The sequence below is a fragment of the Phyllostomus hastatus genome, unplaced genomic scaffold (assembly GCF_019186645.2).
Source record: "Phyllostomus hastatus isolate PE091 unplaced genomic scaffold, TTU_PhHast_1.1 phas_scaffold_216, whole genome shotgun sequence".
Classification (NCBI taxonomy): domain Eukaryota; kingdom Metazoa; phylum Chordata; class Mammalia; order Chiroptera; family Phyllostomidae; genus Phyllostomus; species Phyllostomus hastatus.
The window spans coordinates 6,248,042-6,268,221 of NW_025334018.1; the positions used below are offsets into that span (position 1 = coordinate 6,248,042).

The 20,180-nt window shown below is 40.9% G+C and overlaps 1 protein-coding gene across 1 annotated transcript; it reads left to right on the top strand.

Annotated features, from left to right (window-relative positions):
- Positions 1-4,528: 4,528 nt before the first annotated feature.
- Positions 4,529-5,516, top strand: CUNH1orf68 (chromosome unknown C1orf68 homolog). Its single transcript, XM_045817223.1, has 2 exons — positions 4,529-4,799; positions 4,920-5,516. Exons 1-2 carry the CDS (start codon positions 4,529-4,531, stop codon positions 5,429-5,431), a joined length of 783 nt encoding a protein of 260 aa, XP_045673179.1. The 3' UTR covers positions 5,432-5,516.
- The last annotated feature ends 14,664 nt before the right edge of the window (positions 5,517-20,180 follow it).

Sequence of the window (20,180 nt, forward strand, 5' to 3'; positions counted from 1 at the left end):
ACTCTGCTCTCCTGATTAAGGCTGGTGGCACCATTGAGTTAAAATCTTGGTGGGGTTCATGCTTTGAGGATCACAGCTTCAAACATGTAATTAATGTTAGGATTTGTAGATGCTGATGCTATAAGGGATCTTTAGGGATAATCTAGCACATGTTTCCTGACTATGAAGATGGTAGTAAATTCTGAAATGAACTCAACAGAGGGACTGCAGAGAACTCTTAGAGGCCAGAAGATCTTCCTAAGAAGAACTGCCCATTAGGTCAGATGACCTGTCTCTTTCAGCAGGGGCCAGACAGATGACATGTGTTAGTCCCCTCCACCTCAGAGATGCCAGAATTCTGATTCTGTGAATTCATGAATACCCATCCCTCTTATCCTATGAGTCTACTGGACTACTATTGCATGAATCTACAAGTTTCTGATTCTATGAGCTTGTGTCCAAAGAGAAAAATAGGTTTGAAGATAACCCTGTGAGTCACCCCGGCACTTGTACCAGTCATCTGACTTCACCATGCCTTGCCTTCCCAGTCTATAAAATGGGCAGGGCACAACCCACCCACCTGTTTTGATGGCACATGGAAACAGCATCTCTCACCAGGGATGTTAGTGCTGCCTGAAGATGTCAAACCCATTAGTGAGAACCTGACCCCACAGAGCAGGAAGTGAGCCAATCAGAGCTCACAGATGGCACAAGACACACGAATTGGCTACTGGCAGGATGGTCTCTCAGCACATGGAGAAAGGAAGATGGTCCAGGGTGCACTGTCAGTGTAAAGCATCCCCATTCATTCATCTATTTACATGTTTGTCTAGTCAGTGGTCCCCAGGTCCTGTGCTAGAGCCAGGTGATAAACAGTGAATGCATCCACAGTTACCACCACATGGAATTACATATAGTCTAGTAGGAATAACTCCATGGATGGCCAGGATGTGGAAATGCACATTTCCTTTGTAGGATAGTCTTCTACAATCATAGACTATCCCAGGAGGGGCCTCATGTAACTATTTTAGGGTGGAAGAGCCATTGAGAGATGATTGGATATATATATATCACATTCCATTATTATATCACAGTATATATATGTATATAAATATTCCATTATTATACATCACAGTCATAAAAAAGATGAAATATTGTCATTTGTGACATTATGAATCTTGAGCATGTTATGCTAAGTGAAATAAGTCAATGGAAAAAGACAAAACCCGTATGATTTCACTCATATGTGGAATATGAAACAAAAAGTAACAAAGGAACTAATAAAACAAACATAAAAAACTGCATGGATAACAGACAGCAGAACGGTGTTTACCGGAATGGAAGAGGGGCAGGGGTAGAGACTAAACTCTGGGTGGGGAGCACACATTAGAGTGTACAGATGTCAAATTATAATTTTGTACACCTGAAAATTATGTGTTATTAACCAATGTTACCTCGATAAATTTAATGAAAATAATTTAGAGTGGAAGGCACAGCAGGGCACAGTGGAATCACCCTGTGAGGCAGTGGCAAAACCAGGACAAGGGCTTTGTTCTGTTTGTGCCTTGAACTCTCTCTCTTGTTGATGTGCCCTGAAATGGCTGGCCTTCTAGGGCATTTTCTTCCTGGTAAAGTGGAGCTGTTCCATCCTGCATGTAAGATATGGGCTCCTTGACTGTGTCTATTAGGTGCTGAAAGGTATGTTTTCTAAAACATCATGGATTTTAATACAGGAAGCAGCATATTGTGGTGGAAAAAACAGTAAAATTTGAAGTCTCTTATTTCTGGGTTCAAATTCTGAATCTATCACTTCCAGTTATGTGAGCCTGGGCACATTTGTTTGTTTACTTATTTATTTGAGACACTATTATGGGAATAAAACTTGATAGCTATGCCATGTAAAGTGTCTGGCCCCAATTAAAGAACATCCCTCTTCTCTTTCCTCCATAAAACATCAGGCTTGAGTATTAACTGAGGGGGAAGAGCAGGCACTGAAACGTCCTAAAACCACATTCCTCCCCACTTACACCATTCCCTTGGGAAGAGGGACTGGTGGGCTTCACAGAGGAAGCTATGGAGTGTTACAAGCCCACCAGAAGCACTAATGGCAGGAGGAAGCAGGAAACATTCCAAGTTTGGGGCAGGATCTCCCCTTCTTGCCTCCCCCAAATTGTTCAGGGACAGACCTTAAAAGACCTGGTTTGGAGTGGGAAGTGTTTATGAAGTAGTAGGGGTTTGTGTTGTGGGGGTTTTTTTTAATTAAGGAAAGTTTAGAGCCTAAAGGCCTATTAGTCCTGGGGTATTTGGGGATCCATTATGGACAAATGCAGAAGCACCTTTCAGCTGAGAGGCCACAGGGACCATGATGGGGCCTGGGCTGGCTGATTTGAGGGCATGGCATTGGGAACCAGTGCTAGACCCAGGAGCAAGGTAACTTTCTATAGTGGGCAGCTCAACATAGCTTTGTGGGAAGAATATGGACTCTGAAACTAGACAAGCTTGCTAACCCCACTGCCTACCAAATGGGATGCTGTTGGTGAAATTGTTAGGCCTTTGGGTCTTATTTTCTTTTCTGTAAAACATAGCCTACATAACAGGGTTATTGTGAAGATCAAATGAAGTAACAGATAAGACAGTAAGACAGCATTCAGTACATAGTAAGTTCTCAATACATATAATTTCTACCTCTCTTCCTATACACACTGCACTGGGGAAAGGAAATGAGGCAGAGATTCAGGGACAATGCTATGTCCAGAAACAAGAGGCATGTGATAAAGATCATGGCTTATGAAAGCTAACTTCCCACATTTAAATTCTAGCTTCTCTATTTACTTGCTTGTGACAATAGGTAACTTCTTTAGTCTTTCAAGGCCTCAGTGATAGGGCCATCTGTAAGTGTGTGCACCTCATGAACTGTTTGGCACGTAAAGAGAATTCAAGTAAATGTTGGAGTCTACTGTTATTGTTATCACAGTGTTCATTTGGCTGGAATTCCCCCTGTGCTGGGCTCTTGGGCATCTAGGCATGGTAATGAGGTTCAGAGAGATGAGGATAGGGAGGTCATGGGGCATGAGACGGTGAGGAGAGACAGCCTAGATATAAATCGTAGAGTCTGGGATCATCAAGAACTCACCTAGTTTCCCAAATAAACTTAGAATAATCTGTCAGCCTATGGAACAAACCATTTATGAGGGCCTTGCTGCCATATTGAGGCAGAGACCACTGAGCAAAACTCTTCCTGTGCAGCAACCCAGACCAGCAAGAGCCACAGTGGAAAACCTCAGAAAGAATGCAGCATTTAGGCTGAGAAGATGCAATTGTAGCTTCTGGCACAGCATATGAAAAACTGAGCCTCTAACCACATTTTGGAGAAGTCCATGAAGACTCAAGCAACCTAGAAACAGCTTAATAAGGATAGATCTCATCTCCTAACTTCTAGTACAAGAAGACTGACTTGTTTCATGAAGAAGGTATCAGAAATCATTTATCTCATATTCAGGAAAATTCAATCAAGCAGAGACATGCCCTGCCTATGACTTAAGAGCCAGGCACACTGGGAGGAATCTCACCAATGCAATGCCAGCCCTTGTCCTTGTGATCACTGGTGCTTCATTCAGATGCCATTACATTGCCTCATTATTGCCCTATAAAAGGTCTCCCCAATGCCAGATCCTCAGATCACTGACTTCTTCCAGTCTTACTCCTGTCGGCAAAGAGGGTAAGTCTCTGCACCTGGGATAACGACATAGCATGAAAGAGAGTCTTGCTGAAGTTAGCATGGAAAACTGAGGGGTAGGGGTGGTCAGGACTAGGCACTGAGGGCAGCCTCTGAAGGAAGCTGATGGCAGTAGCTGGTAGGAATGAGCTTGGAGGATTGTGGGAGAGGAAGAGGTACGAATAGAGCCATTAGGCCTATGGGAAAAGGGATTTCAGAGAACTAGGTCACTGTTCTCTCTCTTCGAGTACAGTTATGCCGCCCTCTGTTGGGTCCATTAATGAGGTAAAGTGATAGCCTAGTTGATCTAAAGAGCAATGGTGGAAACCTACTCAAATTTGGGCTTGTTAGGGTCTGTCAGGCTCAACTTGAGACTCACGTTGGCTTGGGGTCTATTGATGTGAAATTGCCTTCCCTGGGCATGCCTGGTGGGGCAGGAGGAAGGAAAGCCACTACTTAACAAATTAGTGGCAAAGTAAAATCAGTGAGAAACAACAATTTTCCAAGAAGAATTTATAATGCAGACACTAAAATGAGTAAGGGGAGGGGAGGCTTAGAAAGTTGGGTAGAAATGCAAACATCACTCATTCAGGCCCTTCATTTTCCATTACGGAAACTGAAGCCCAGTGGTGAGTGGTGACTTATCCAAAGTCACACAGCTGGATAAAAGAACAAGAGCTGAGCCTAGGGTGGCTGAGTCTACCTTAATGCCCAGTTGATAGCTTCTGGGTGCCTGTGACCTTTTTGAAAGGCTATTGCCACTATAGGTGCCCCTGGACATCTCCCTAGTTCTGACGAAAACTTTCCTTTCAGATTTTGCAAAGCCACAGAAAGATGTGTGACCAGCAGAAGCAGGTGCAGTTCCCTCCATCTTGTGTGAAAGGCTCTGGATTGGGGGCTGGGCAAGGCGCCAAAGTTACTTCTGTGAAAGGTGCAGGTCCGTGCTCAACTCAGACCTATGTGACATGCCAAGCTCCATGCCAGACAACCTGTGTGAAGTGCCCAGCTCCATGCCCAACTCAGACCTATGTGACATGCCAAGCTCCATGCCAGACAACCTATGTGAAGTGCCCAGCTCCATGCCCAACTCAGACCTATGTGACATGCCAAGTTCCATGCCAGACAACCTGTGTGAAGTGCCCAGCTCCATGCCCAGCTCCGTGCCCAGCTCCATGCCAGACAACCTGTGTGAAGTGCCCAGCTCCATGCCCAGCTCCGTGCGCAGCTCCATGCCCAACTCAAACATATGTGAAATGTGCAACTCCTTGCCAGACGCTTGTGAAGTGCCCTGCTCCCTGCCAGACCACCTATGTGAAATGCCCAACTCCCTGCCAGACATATGTAAAGTGCCCAGTTCCATGCCAGACCCAGAGATACTATGTTCAGTACACCTCTCCTAGCCAGAGCTCCTATGTTCAGGCTCCTGCAAGTGGCTCAGGCACCCAGGCCTGTGTCCCTGATCCTTGCTCTGCTCCCTGCTCCACCAGCTACTCCTGTCTGGCTCCCCGGACCTTCGGAGTAAGCCCCCTCAGACGCTGGGTCCAACGACCCCAGGAATGCAGTTCAGGATCAGCTGGCTGCTGTGAGGATTCTGGATGCTGCAGCTCTGGGTGCTGCAGCTCTGGGTGCTGCAGCTCTGGGTGCTGCTGCTCTGGGATAGGCTGTTTGGGAATTATACCCATGAGGTCCCGAGGTCCCGTATGCTGTTGTCATCATGAGGATGACTGCTGCTGTTAAAAACAGAAAAACAGCTTTGCTCCCGAATTCACTGCCTGCTCTACCTTCTTAGAACTTCACCAGCCCCTGGCCCCCTCCCTGTCTTCCCAGTGATGTAGAACCTCATTACTTCACCTCTGCACTTTGCTTCTTTATCAAGGCAGCCTGCCAGAGTTAGCACAGCCCCCAAACTTTGGTAAGAATAAAGTTTTGAATGCAACTCAGTGACTTCCTGTCTGTGTATTTGGTCCACGTTTTTCCCTCAGAAACTCTTCTGCCTTCCTCTCTTACTCTTCTCAGCTAGAGGAAAGGTCTGCATGGACATGACCAAGCAGACTGAACTGGTGCAATTCCAGCAGGGGATCCCTGTGCATTCTAGAATGCTGTGAGTACACTTCCTTCTGTGAGTTAGCAGCCTTTGAGGGTGGATATTTGAAGGTTGAGGGATGCTTCTTGCCTGCCCTGTGATTAGTATGAGGAGAGGGTTTGGTCATGATGAGGTCCTCAAGGTAGCATGTTCTCTGAATGTAAGTAGACTCAAAGTTCATCTTCCTGGATATTTAAGGAAGTGTGAAATCAGATCTGCTCAAGAGGATCACTGGATGATGCCCCTACTACTGTGCGAATGGCTAGAACCCAGGGTGGCTTTGTGGGTTACATTTTCTCATCTGATAAGCTTGCACTCCTGTGGCCATAGGGTAATCCTGAGGAAAGAGGCTAGGACTCTCTGAAGCAGGTAGACATTCCCTGTGTCAGCCCTGGGGAAACAGCCCTGGAAGGAAGTAAGAAGTCTCTAAGGTGAAGGTGAGCCTCATGGGATAAGTATCTGGGTCCTAAGACCAGTCAGCCTTCCTCAGTAGCATGTCCTTCTCCACTGCTTTGCTAACCCTAGAGGCTTTGGAGTGGATTTTTATAACTAGAAACTATAAATACGCATATTTAAAATATATGTAGAGGGACAACTGCTATTCAAAGCAGCCCCATAAGGCTTGGGGCATGAGCACAGGAGACAAGATGTTTGGTATACACATAAACAAATGGATGGACAAGAGCAGGCAATCTCATGTTTGCCTCCAAGCAAGCTCTGCTGAATCTTCCTGGGACAGATGCATAATGTCATCTTGACTGTTATGCTGCCTTTGCACATCTAAATAACCTCTGGCTCCACAAATCAGACTGTCCCTCTCTCCAAACTCTTGAACTTGCTGCTCAGTTACTGGACCACATTCAGAGTTGGGAGCAACCTTGTCCAGGACCATGATTTTCAGGTCCGTGATTGACACTTGACAATTCAAGTGGCACCTGCAATGTAGAAAGCCAAGTGCTATTTATTCTGCAATTAACATGAGCATGTAATGCTTTTTACATTTATTGTTTAAAAATTAGATAAGTGGCACAAATTATGGAAATATTAATAGAACAGAAATTTATGGATAAAAATTAAAAGTTACCTTTTGACTTCTAATTCCACTGGCTTTTCCAGGGATGATCATACTGAGTTTGGATTATATCCACCTATCTTTGTCTAGGAACCACTCATAGAAAAACCTTACAGCTAAAAAAAATTCCTGAAGTGGTCTAGTTTTTGCAGAGAATGGCATGCCAGAAGACCAGACTAGCATTGACCTATCAAAAAATAGTTTAAGGAAATGCTTTGCTTTTCAAATTGTACACCTGAGTTGCTGCCTCCATTGCTTAGCAACATGTATTTCTGCTTCTCTGAAAAAAAAATGGTGAAGGAATCCAGTTCATAACCCATAATATACTTTTAAAGCCCCATTTTCTCTCCTCTTCATTTCTCCCACATCCCACAGCTGCTCAGGAGCCACTCATTAAATGCCCTCAAATGCTGACATCCAGATATTGTGCCTCCTTTTATCTCTTTCTTTCCTCACTCTCTCCTCTTTCCTCCCTACCTGACTCAGGTCTGGTCCTGGTTGTGTAGCCTGGGTCTATCTGGCTCCTTTGTTAATTTTCTCTCTTCTTTATCATTATCCTGAGATCCTCCGTTCCAGAGGAAGTGACCCTGGAATGAGAACCTCTCTTTTTGTTCTTCAGCTGTTACAACTCTCCAGCCTGTTCTTTTGATTATGTCTAGGGAGGGGGCCTGGGAGTACACTGGCTATGGGAGACTGAGCAGCCTGAGACCAGGATTCTAGAGGCCTTCACGGACCTTGCCTGTCTGGAAGATCTGGAAGAAACTTTTAGGTCTGATTTTCATTCATTCATTGATTTTGTTCTAGGCACCATCTTTCCTATGTTGGAGTTTATAGCAAGTAGAGAGAATAAACAATCGAGTAATTCAGTACACCAGTGTTAAGATACATCTGATCAGAGCTATGAAGAAAGGTTACCAGGTTTTCTCAAAGCCTGAACATTCACATTTTACCTGGCCAGGGAGATCAGCAAGATTTCTCTGAGAAGGTGCAGCTTGATCCCAAAGTTGAGTGGGAGTTAATTAGGGAGCAGCAAGGGAAGAATTTTCCAGGCAGAGGCAAGAGCACAGACTGGGCTCCATGGGAGGAGGGAGACTGGCAGAGTAAGGAGCTGGTGGTAGAGAGTAAAGATGAGGCAGAAAGGGCCTGGCCAGTCCTGCTACAGATGTCACTGATGGGGGTGTCCATGAAGTCAAATCATTGCAAGGTTCTAAGCAAGCAGGTGAAACCATATGACTTGTGCTTAGTAAAGTCTGTTTTTCTTCCTAGAAAGAAAATCATATTTTAAGAGCATATAAAGAATAATCTAAAAAAAATTACCAAGCAGCATTCGTTTACCTGGTTCTGTCCCAGCCCTGTCAGTTGTAACTTGTCTCTGGGTCCAAGTTGCATAGCTGTAAAATGACAGCTTGGGCTGCACTATGAGTAAGGTGTCTTCAAGTGTCATCAGTAGGTGACCTTTGCCATCCATTACAGACAGCATCACACCACCGCATGATGCTGATGCCCTTATGTCTAAAATTTATGGTTATAAAAGTGGCCTTCAGAATATTCAGTTTCAGGAGGGTTTTAGGTTAATCAGAAGTTCTACCATAGTCTGTGTTTTAAACTAAAAAAAAAATCTTAATGCATTGTTGCTTATGTAAAACAATCCAGATTTCCTAACTCCTGGTCCCTCTATAGTATTTATATAGGACATAGTATGAACAATTTAAAGAATGGCAAGTCCAGAAAGTGGAGCCAAACCCCTGGGATGCTGCTCTCCTGGGATCTCAGATGAATCTCCTTCTATACAATTTTTCTAGAACAGGAAAATTTGCTGAATACAATTCAAACTCCCCTTCAGAGTGTGTAATATTTTTTGATGATGTTTTCTTTTTCATGGAAATGCCTATGCAAAAATTACTGAAAGAGGTAGGTTAATATATAGAGATAGATTTCACAATATTTCCCACAATTGAATAAAAATATAGCCACATACATTATATTTTTGTATCTTATAATATGCATATGTTGTATATGAATACATATTGATATTATTAAATATTCATAAGAAAAAATGACTCAGATCTATTCTTGACACCTACAGAGAAGAGCAGAGGGAATTGCCCTTTATTTACTGAGGGCCTGCTATGTACTGGGCACTGTGCTAGTAGTCAGTGTGCATGTGAAGCTTCTCTTATCTGAGCAGTGAGATGAGTGATATAAACTGTCTGGTAGGTATGGGGGAGCAAAAGCCACTTTGTGGTAAATTGGACTTTTGAGTCAGACAGGTCCCATTTCCTGACTTTATGACTTTAGATGAGTTATATGATCTCTCCACTCAGAGGGAGTGTCTCATTAAACTGCTGACATGGTACCTAGTGAATAGTAGGTCCACAATGTGTTAAGCCATTTTCTTGTTCCTGGTTGGAGGGGTTTTGTTGATAAATTTGAAAGGCAACTTAGAGAGTAAGAGACTGACAATCATATCGAATGAAAAGTTTTAAGGGATTCTCATGGTTTGGAATTTTATAGTTCTAAGTTAAGGGCAATGAGAGAAGGTTTTCTTTATGGACAAAATTAAGAAAATGTGTACACTGACATTACAAATGCCTGTTATTCTCCAGCTTCTCCCACCTCTGTTCTTAACCCCACTCTGCCACAACTCTTTTTGCAACATTGAATAAGACACTTCACCTCTTTAGGTCTCAGTTTCCTCCTCTATCAAATGAAGAAGGCAGGTGAGACAATCATTAGAAACCTCTTTTATCTATGATGGTCTGTATTTCCAATTTTTAAAATCTACCTCAAGGTTCAGAGAAGTATATGTCCAAGAAAATAGAAATGCGGTATGGTTTGATGGATAACTAGTTCCATCCCTTCAATGGGAATAAAGCACCCAGAGTGGGCACCCAGATAATATAATAGCTTCTCCCCTGGGCTCAGTGCTTGACAAGAAAGGAATATAGGCCAGATCCTCAGACAGAAATCAGCTGGGAAAATGTCACAATCAGGTGTCATTCCTTATCATTGATGTAAGCATCTCCACCCAGCTAATGGGTGATGAAGACTTGATTAACAAGGCAACTGTGTAAGGCAGGTGGGTGTTGGAGGGGGCTGGGCCACAGGGGAAGACAGAGGGGGTGGAATAATATGTACTGCACCAAAGGGATGAGAAAGATTGACAGTGATTAATATTTTCAGATGCCTTCATGGCCAGCTTCATGTTCAACTCACATAGATGGTCTTCCAGGACACCTGTTCATTTTAGCCTACTAAACCAGGCACTCTGTTATAAGTCGGAACTGGGTCCCATTTGATTTGATGTTCTTAGAGTGTGGCACAAGGTGGGACTCAATATGTTCATGTCAAATAAAAAAATGAAACTTCCTTATTTATGTGCCTGTCCTATGGGAATTTCCTGGATTGTTTGAATTCAGTGTGATTACCTAGGGAACACCAGAGAAGACTCATAGGCATGGCTTCTATGGACTTCTCAGTCAGAAAAGAGTCAGTCTGAATATACCTGCTGCTCATTGAGCCTTTCTTGTGCTAAACACTCCACAAACCACACCTCCGACCATCAGACTCAGATACTGCCCTGCCCCAGCTCCTCACCCTACTCTGCTTCAATTTTCTTCCTATACCATTTTACTACCAAATACTTCACTACATATTCATTTGTTTATCATTTTGCCTTTCCCCTAGATTGAAAACAACCTGAAGGAAGGGTCTTTTGTATCTTATTCACTGCTGTACCCCCAGTGCCAAGAACAATGTTTGGCCCATAACAGTTAATACATATTTATTAAAAAGATGATTGAACCTCATTAATCTTCACCAATATCTAAAAGGTAGTTACAATTTTTATCCTCATTTTCTAGCTGACAGTACTGAGCCTTCTAATAAATAACTGATCTGAAGTCACACTAATAGTAGCTCAGATTTCACTCAGCCTTACTTTGAAGCCTTTGTTCTTACCCAATACGTGGTTCTGCCCACTGTTCAGAATTTGAGCTCCCACATATGGGCTTCAGTGCCTTGATGACGGTGGAGGATCTGCTTCTATTAGAGTGGTTTTTTGTTTGTTTTCAATTTCTCTTTATTTTACTCCTGTGTTTCCTTTGCATTTCGGGTCTCTTTTTAAATATCACCAATCATAATAACCAAAAACCACATTGAAAAATTTAGTTTGCATGCTCTTTTAGAATTACAGAACAATTTCAAATATATTATTTCATTTTTAAAAAACTGTATTCAACAAGATTGACATCATTACTGCTTTGATATAACAGATGAGGAGCCTGAGGTTCAGAGAGGTTAAGTGACTTGATCCAAATGACCAGCAAGTGGTGGAGCAGGACTCAAACTGGGTGTTTTGTACATAGATCTTATTCTCATTTTCATGACAGCTGTTGTTCACTTGGGTCTGTCCATTTTCTACATTCTTCTGTTTCCTCATCTTCTGTTCCTCATCCCCCTTGACTCTCATGTCCCTCAAAATAAGGTTACTTTTTCTAAGACAAACCTCCTAAAGGCCTGCATTCACATCATCCCCACAACTGGGGACCTATGGTCTGGGGATAAACCAAGGTGGCTGTGGAAAACCAAGGAAGAGGAGGCGGCCTTACATCTCAGGAGTTACCTGCCTTATTCGCATACTGGAACTCTCCCCTTCTGGTTCCACACTTCCAGAAAAGGTTTATTCACTCATTGAATAAACACTATTGGATGCATGTCTTGTCCTTGGGGCTGGGTACAAGGAGGCATGCTAAGTGCTGGGAGCACAAGATGAATAAGGCAAGGTTTCTGCTTTTGAGGGGTTCACAGTATTTTGGTAGACACAACACATCAAACAGCAAAACTAAAATGATAATTACAGCAAATAAGGCATTATGGGAGCATAGAGGAAAAACACTCAACTTACCTTGGAGCGGGAGGCTAGGGTCAGGGCAACCTATGAAAAGTCTATTATGAAATTTAGGCTGGAGATGAGCAATACTTCAGCTAAGGAAGGGTCAGTGAGGGGTAACTGGCCTGAACATATACTTTTAGCAACAATTGAAAGCCTAGGATGCAAGTGCTTCTCTCCAGAGACGATCTGTGATGGCTTCTGCCAGGGGACCAGAGTGGTTCTTGTTCCAGGACCACCTTTACAAGGCAGATGGATGGAGGGGCCTGGAGCACCACAGCAAGTCTGCACAGCTGATTTCCTTCAGGGTCAGCCTTACCCTGAGCAAGTCCAGTTCACTCTGGAGGCTCCTGTGGTAGAGCTCCCATACTGTGGGGGGCCTGGGCTCTGATGTTTGCCTCCCTCACCAAACAAAGCCACCAAAAGAAAAAGTTGATTAGTTTGATTTTACCCTTAGGGCAAAAGCAGCTTCCTTACTCTGCTATAATCTCTCTAATTTCTATTTTATTGCATTTTTCTTTAGTTTTTTGGTGGTAATTTATATTTCTATCATGTGTATGTATGTACATATATACACATGAGAACAAGAAATATACATGTACACATGTGAATATAAATAAATAGATTTTATTTATCATCTTAATTGTTTTTATAGGACAGTTTATCAGTATAATATGGCCCAACATTATTGAAACCCAAAGTTTAGATCAGAGTGTCCTAAATTATGTTCCTATAAAAATAAGTGTAAAGAAAGGTCCCCATGTTTAAATGCATCAGGAAACAATGCATTGTTTGAAACACTGCATTGTAATGAGCTTCATGTGTGTGATTGAATAATAAAGGGTCTGGGGTCTTGCTCCAGAGAAACTTCATGTTTCTGACCTAATTTGACTACACCTTCTGTGTGTGCGTATATGCGTACCACTGCATACCAGTGCAATGTGCATTTACAGAAATGCTACATTAAACACATGGATTATGGAATAGTTTCCCAAAGAAGATACCTATGTCTAGCAATTGTATGCTTCCCATGCCGTTATGGAATGTGGTCTCAGAAAGCTCTGCATCTTCAAAGATCTGAGCTACTTTCTCACTAGAGATTAGGAAAAGGACCCACATATTTCCAGTTCTTACGATATTCAAATTATCACACAGTTTCACATACTTGGGCTCTTTCTGGGTCATTGGCTGTTTGATAGAGCCATCTCATGACACAGTTATGAAATATTTGTTGATGTTTATCACAGAAGCAGGAAAAAAACAATGAGTATCTACTATGTGCTGGACATTGGCTGGGTGTTTTCCCATTATTTAAACTCAATTATAATGACTAAAAATTACCTACAGACAGCAACTGATGGGTATTCTCTCAATTCCAACAATCTGAATATCAATCCCTTTATAATATAGGGTGTATTGAGTGAAGTTTACACTGTTTACACTGAGGGCAGTGTGGTAGAGTGGAAAAAGCACAGATAAAAAAAAGCACTGTGGAGTCAAATGCTTCTAGAGTACATGTTTATCTTTACTACCTGCTAGTTCAGTGAACATTATCTAAAAGGAATATTTACTTTTTTTTCTTTTAAATTGTGGTATGATTGACATATAACATTGCATTAGTTTCAGATAAAAACATAATGATTCAATATTTGTGTGTATTGCAAAATGATCACCACAATAAGTCTAGTTAACATTCATCACCATAGATAGTAACAAAATTGTTTTCTTGTGATGAGAACTTTTCAGATGTACTATAGTTATCATGCTATACATTACATTCCCACAACTTATTTATTTAATGACTGGAAGCTTGTATCTTTTGCACCCCCTTCACTCATTTCACCCCCAGTGCCTCCCTGACAATCAATATGCTCTCTGTATTTATGAGCTTGGTGTTTTTTTTCTTTCTTTTTTTTAAAGATTCCCATATAAGTAAGATAATGTCATATTGGTCTCTCTTCATCTGGCTTATTTCACTTAGCATAATGCCCCCAAGTTCCATTTACATTGTAGCAAGTGGCAACATTTTATTCTTTCATGACGAATAATATTGTATTTTATATATGTAGCACATTGCCTTTATCCATTCATCTGTTAATGAACACTTAAGTTGTTTCCATATCTTCACTTTTGTAAATAGTGTTGCAATGAACATAAGGATGTATATATCTTTTTGAGTTTTCATTTTCTTCAGATATATATTCAGAAGTGGAATTGCCAGATTATATGGTAGTTCTAGTTTTAATTCTCTGAGGAACTTTCATACTGTTTTCCACAGTGGCTGCCTCAATTTACATTCCAACCAGCAGCACACAGGAGTTTCCTTTTCTCCACATCCTCCCCAACACTTGTTATTTCTTGTCATCTGCAAGTAGTGACAGTTTTATTGCTTTTGATTCGGATGACTTTTATTTCTTTTTCTTGTCTAATTGTTCTGGCTAAGACTTCCAATACTATGTTGAATAAAGGTGTTAAGAGTAAGCATCCTTGTCTTGTTCCTGATCTCAGAGAAAAAGCTTTCAGCTTTTACTGTGAAGTATCTTAACTATAGGCTTGTCATATACAACCTTTATTATGTTGAGGTATGTTTCCTCTATACAGAGTTTGTTGAGAGTGTTTTTTATCTTAAATAAATCATGAATTTTGTTAAATGCTTTTTTTCATTTATTGAGATGATCATATGAATTTTATCCTTCATTTTGTTAATGTGGCGTATCATGTCTATTGGTCTATGGACATTGAACCATCTTTGCATCCCTGGAGCAAATCCCATTTGATTGTGGTATGTGATCCTTTCAATGCTTTGAATTCATTTTGCTAATAATTTCTTGAAGATTTTTGCCTTTATGTTCATCAGGGCTATTGGCTTGTAATTTTCTTTTTGGGGGTGACCTTTCTGGTTTTGGTATTATGGTAATCATAGCCTTGTAAAAGAGACTAAAGTGTTCTCTCTTCTCCTATTTCTTGAAAGGGCTTGAGAAAAATGGTATTATTCTTCTCTGAATGTTGGGGAAGTCCAGGGAAGCCATCTGGTCCTGGACTTTTGTTTGTTGGGAAATTCAGTCTTGGTAGGTTGTATATTTCTAGAAATTCACTTATGTCTTCTAGGTTGTCAAATTTGTTGGCATATAATTGTTTGTAGTCATCTCTTATGATCCCTTGGTATCAGTTGTAATGTTTTCTCTTTTATTTATGGTTTTATTTAGAACCTTATTTATCTTATAAGTGAAAGTTTGTAACCCTTGACCACTACCTCTTTTCCTCACCTCCAGTCTCTGGTAACTACTCTACTCCCTGTTTTTATGAGTTCAACTTTTTTAGATTCTACACATAAGTGAGATCATACAGTATTTGGCTTTCTGTGTCTGGCTTATATTACTTAGCTAAATGTTCTGTAGGTTTATCCATGATGTTCCAAATGGAAAAACTCTTTTCATTTTTAAAGATAAATAATATTTCATTATGTGTATATGTATATACACAAATAATGGAATGATATATATGATATGCAATAATATATATTATATATAATGTAAATCACACTTCCTTTGCCAATTTATCCACTATCAGACACTTAAGTCATTTTCATACCTTGGCTTTTGGGAATCATCATTTCTTAAACTTGCTGCCCACAGTTTTTGTTTTTCAGAAAGTTTGTATTTTCTCACTCATTTCCTTTTTCCTGGTGAGTACCTTCACATGATTGAAGATATCTATGGAAAAGAACTATATACTTTATTTCTGGGTGGAGCTATCTGATCATGTACCCTCAGTGAGAACAAGTACCTGACTCTGGAACAGAAGCAGGTAAAATGTGCCCTTCACTCATTTTCCTGCATCTTCATGTCTATGCCTTGATACAAATTTATATTTCTGCAAGTATTTTAAAGAAAACAAAGGTATCTTTGTGGTTCAGAATGGAATGAGGAGAGAAACTCTCAATCCTTCTTTAAAACATATTAAAATGTCTTTAAAAGGGTAGGTTGGGCCTCCTTGTATAAGGGAAAACCAGTTCACTTATTATTAAGTTTCATCAAAATTATATTTTAAAGTCACTATTTTAAAAAAACTATTCTGCTAGGTGAAATAAGCCAGGCGATGAAAGACAAATACCACATGATCTCACCATTAACAGGAACCTAATCAACAAAGTGAACAAGCAAGAAAAGTATAGCCAAAGATATTGAAATTGAGAACAGGCTGACAGTGGCCAGAAGGGAGAGGGGAGGGGATAAAGGGGGGAAAGGGTGAAGGGTTTACCAGAACAATTATAAAGGACATACAGACAACAACAAGGGGGGCCGGAAATAGGGGAGAGAGGTGGGGAGGGCTGGGGTAGTGGGGAGGGGTGAGGGGGAAAGGCAGAGAACTGTACTTGAAAAACAATAAAAAATTGAGGTTTAAAAAAAACTATTCTACTTTTCATTATGAGTTTAGAAAATGCATATTTATTTTAGTAGGAAATGAATCTTTAATAGTAGTTGGAACAATAGGAACTACTTAAGTTAACATAAATTAATTGTACATAATTGTTGTCCTGGTTGAGCCCATTGAACTATGAACATTTAACCGCCACTGATATCAATTCTATTATATTTTTCATTAGTTATAATTCTCCTAAAGCCAAATCTTATTTATCCACTCCATAAGTATTTTTTCTATGAACTCCAACAACATTCAGAACCATGAATTCAGTTAGAGAATAACATGTGGTCCTTTAGTTCCATGCTAAATGCAGAGTCTAACATATAATCACCACCAATCACCACCTCTTCCCCATTATTTTCATATTATTATTACTCTAATTATATAGAAATTTTTCACTTTTATACCTCTTTGCACATCTCTATGTTTCACTCTTACACACTGTAGCTGTCAATATGGATCTCTGCACCAATCTTGCCCTTCTCCACCTCTGTTCATGTGCATTACTCAAACTCTACCTTCAGACAGTCACACCTTAGTTTCACAGAGAATAGCCTTGCCTATAATAGTCTCTATCTGCCTCATGTTAAAGTTAGTGAATTGCTTCCCAGTCGGGCCTTCTAGATGGTAAATTTTTATAAGACCATCTTCAAAGATAAGGGTAGTTTCCAAATCTTTCTGGATCCTCCCTATCACCTGATGCAATGTTTTGTTCTTAGAATGGTTTTAATAAATGGTGTTGAATGAGACACACCTAACTCTCATTCTTCTTCCATATTTATCTTAAGAAGCCTCCACCTATGGCCTCAGTTGGGTCCAACAAGGAAAATAGGACAATAAAACTTCTGTAATATCAGGTCTCTGCAGTGACAAGAAAATCACGTCAGACAGAATAATGTCTATTAAAATACCAAAACATGTGAAGTAATGATATTAATCAGAATAGTAGAAATAGTAATTATAGGAGTAGCTACGACATTTTGAATTCCAGCCACACATGTAGTAAGTACTATGCTAAGTGCTTTAGAGGCAATATCTCATTTTTTTTTGCTTATAAATGAGAACTATGATCACTATTTTGCAGACAAAGAAACTGTAGCTTAGAAAATATAACTTGCTTAAGATGGCACAGCTTGCCCACAGAGCGGTACAAATCCAAACTATATCTCATTGATTCCAAAACTGTCCTTTAAAACCAATACTCTGAAATATCTCCTATTCATCTTTGGTCAGCGCCTTCTTTCGTTTCAATCCTCTGTTCTTCCAATGTCAGCTGCAGCCTATCTTGACTGAAAGTTTGATTGGGGTCAGTATCATCCTCACTTTCACTAATGAGCTTTAGATTTTGAAAAACCACTTTGAAAAACTCCAATGCAAATCAAAGCCTTCTGTGAACTGCTGCAGTTCTTTGAATCAACACCACACACCTCACAGCCAGTTGGGCATCGTGAACTTATTTTGAATGCTATGAATTACAATAGCATTTTCTTCATTCTATTTTTCTACTTCATTGATCATTTATTTTTTGCACTTCCTGAAACAGTGATCTCTGCCTTTTCTGTACTACTCCTTTCAAAGCTATTATAAATGATTTCAGCCTTCACCACTAAAATGACTATTTCTATTAAGTCACTAATGCTCTAAAACTTGCCAAATCTAATGGATGCCATCTATAGCATATGACAATGTGAGCACCTTCTTCTTTTTTTGAAATTTCATTTCTTATTTTTTCCAAATTGCCCAGATTTTTATCTGAGTTTTCAAGATAGGTGTTTTAACTTTCTTTCTTAGACTGCTAAATTTTTACATTTCTTTTGACTGCCCACTAAAAGTTGGAATACCTACAAGGTTCTGTGCCAAGTTCTATCTTTCACGATGATCTTTCAAGTTCAAGTGTCTCTCTCTTTTTTAAGCATGCTATCTCCTATAGCAACCTTAGTTACTCATACATCTTCAAGTGGTTATTTAATTACCAAAGAACTAATCTGGTTTGTGTGAGGTGAAGCCCTTCTGTATAAGACTAATAAACCCTGGCAAACCCCTGTCAGAGGATTTCTCTATTTCCTAAAAAATGCCCCAGCTACAATGTTGCTCAATGACCTTAGTGATAATTCCTTAATCACAGCAGTTTAACCCTGTGTCTGTTAATTAGTAGATTTTTAAGTAATGTCAACTTAAAGAAGTCCACTCAGGTCTTATTTTATTTCTCTTTACTGTAAGTATTGATTGTTCCTATACAATACAATAGCTCAATAATACAGCTATTCTAATTCACAAGCACTTTCAGTCCTCACCTTCAATTTTGAAGCAAAAAGTCTGTTAGAACCTCCAAGCTCCTTCACATCTCAAGTTGCCTCTCCCCTCTGATGAGAGTACTCTCACCTCAATGTGTCTACTGCCCTTCAGGGGCCACTGCACTTCTCAAGCTGTTTACTGTCATGCCCCCCATAAATTCTTTGTGGTCCACATTCTGCTCACCTGCTCTCATTTCCACAAAACTGTGCTCTCATATATTTCTAGGAACTAAGATCCGGCATTAGTGAAAATAACCTACACCTCCCTGGGAAACTCTCTTTCTACAAGGGGTTCAGGAAGCCAGCAGGCTGCCATGCACCTGCCTGAGTTTGCCTAAGTGTCTCATAAATATCTCCCTTCCTCTTCCTGATATTTAATCTTTATCCTAAGTTGATTATGCCAGATACTGTACCAACAATAATAGGAAGATATGTAAAACATGCACAGCTTTCAAATGTTCCAAGTTTAGACAGCCAAGTAAAAAGATTGTGAGATGGCACTGAGGTCCAAGCTATGAGGAACATAAACAAAAGATCGAAATCACATGGCACATAACACAGTTCATTGCTTACAAGTCATCCTCCAAGACCATCCACTCCTAAAAGCAATCTGCATCATCTTTGTGTCACTGATATCTTGCAAAATTCTGGGCCAAAAATACACAATACATATTTCCGGACTTCCTGATACTGAGTGAGTGAATGGATGCAGATGGAATGGCTGGCCTGTAGCAGGCCTGGGGAGCAGACATCTGGGTGTTTCTCCCTTCCAGGGTCCCTCATGGCCTTGTGCAGGGAGATCCTGAAACCCCAGTGCAGTGAGTGTGAGAATACTCACTTCATCCCTGGTTATGAAAGTCACTGCTGTGCATACATGGGCTATGCCTCACTCCTGGGAAGACACTGGGCCCAGGATAAAAGGGCTCCAGTGCTGAGCTCCTCAGTCTCCTTCTCTGACAGTGACAGCTCCTGCCTCCTCCACAGACCAGGTGAGTGCTTGCAAAGGAGGCTGCAGGGGGACAGGAGTGTGAGGAGGAAGGGGCAGAAGAAAGCAGGGCAAGAGGAAGGAGTCACTGGGGGTGGATGTGGGGACTGTGTGAGGATTCTGTGACCTGCAGAAGTGCCTAGCTTCTCTCTGTAAAGTCTCTCAGTTCATCCTCTCCTGACTTCTCTTGGTCAAGCAAAAACATGGTAAGAAAGAGGCCATGTGGCTGGAAATGTTGTAGGTTCAGGAGAAGAGGGCAATAGGAAGACCTGCACAGTGGTCCGTGGGGTAGAGGAAGAGAGGAAGAAAGAGCAGCAGGCACATGGTTGAACTGCAAAGGTTTGGGCCATAACGATCTTTCCCTCTCATCCTCCTTCAATAAGCATGCTCAGAGATGATGAGTATCCACTGGAAATGTTTGAGAATAATGGATCCATCATGGGAAGGATTTTGAATTAAGGGCTGCAATGTTTCCATGTGGTGGAGAAGCCTCAGACAGGGACTGACTTTTAGGTCCATGTTGGAAGAGAGTATCTTTGACTGGAAAACAACAAAAACCAAGAGAGAGGTCTAGTGTAGTCAGTTACACTTCTATTTTGTTTATAGATCTAGTTCACAAAGAAGCTTGTCTTGGGTGAGGAGTCAATGAAATCCAGAGAAAAGGACACATCTATTTGTGACTTGCGTGCTGATGGATTTTCATTTTCTCCCTAGGTTTGCTGACTTCCTGTCTAAA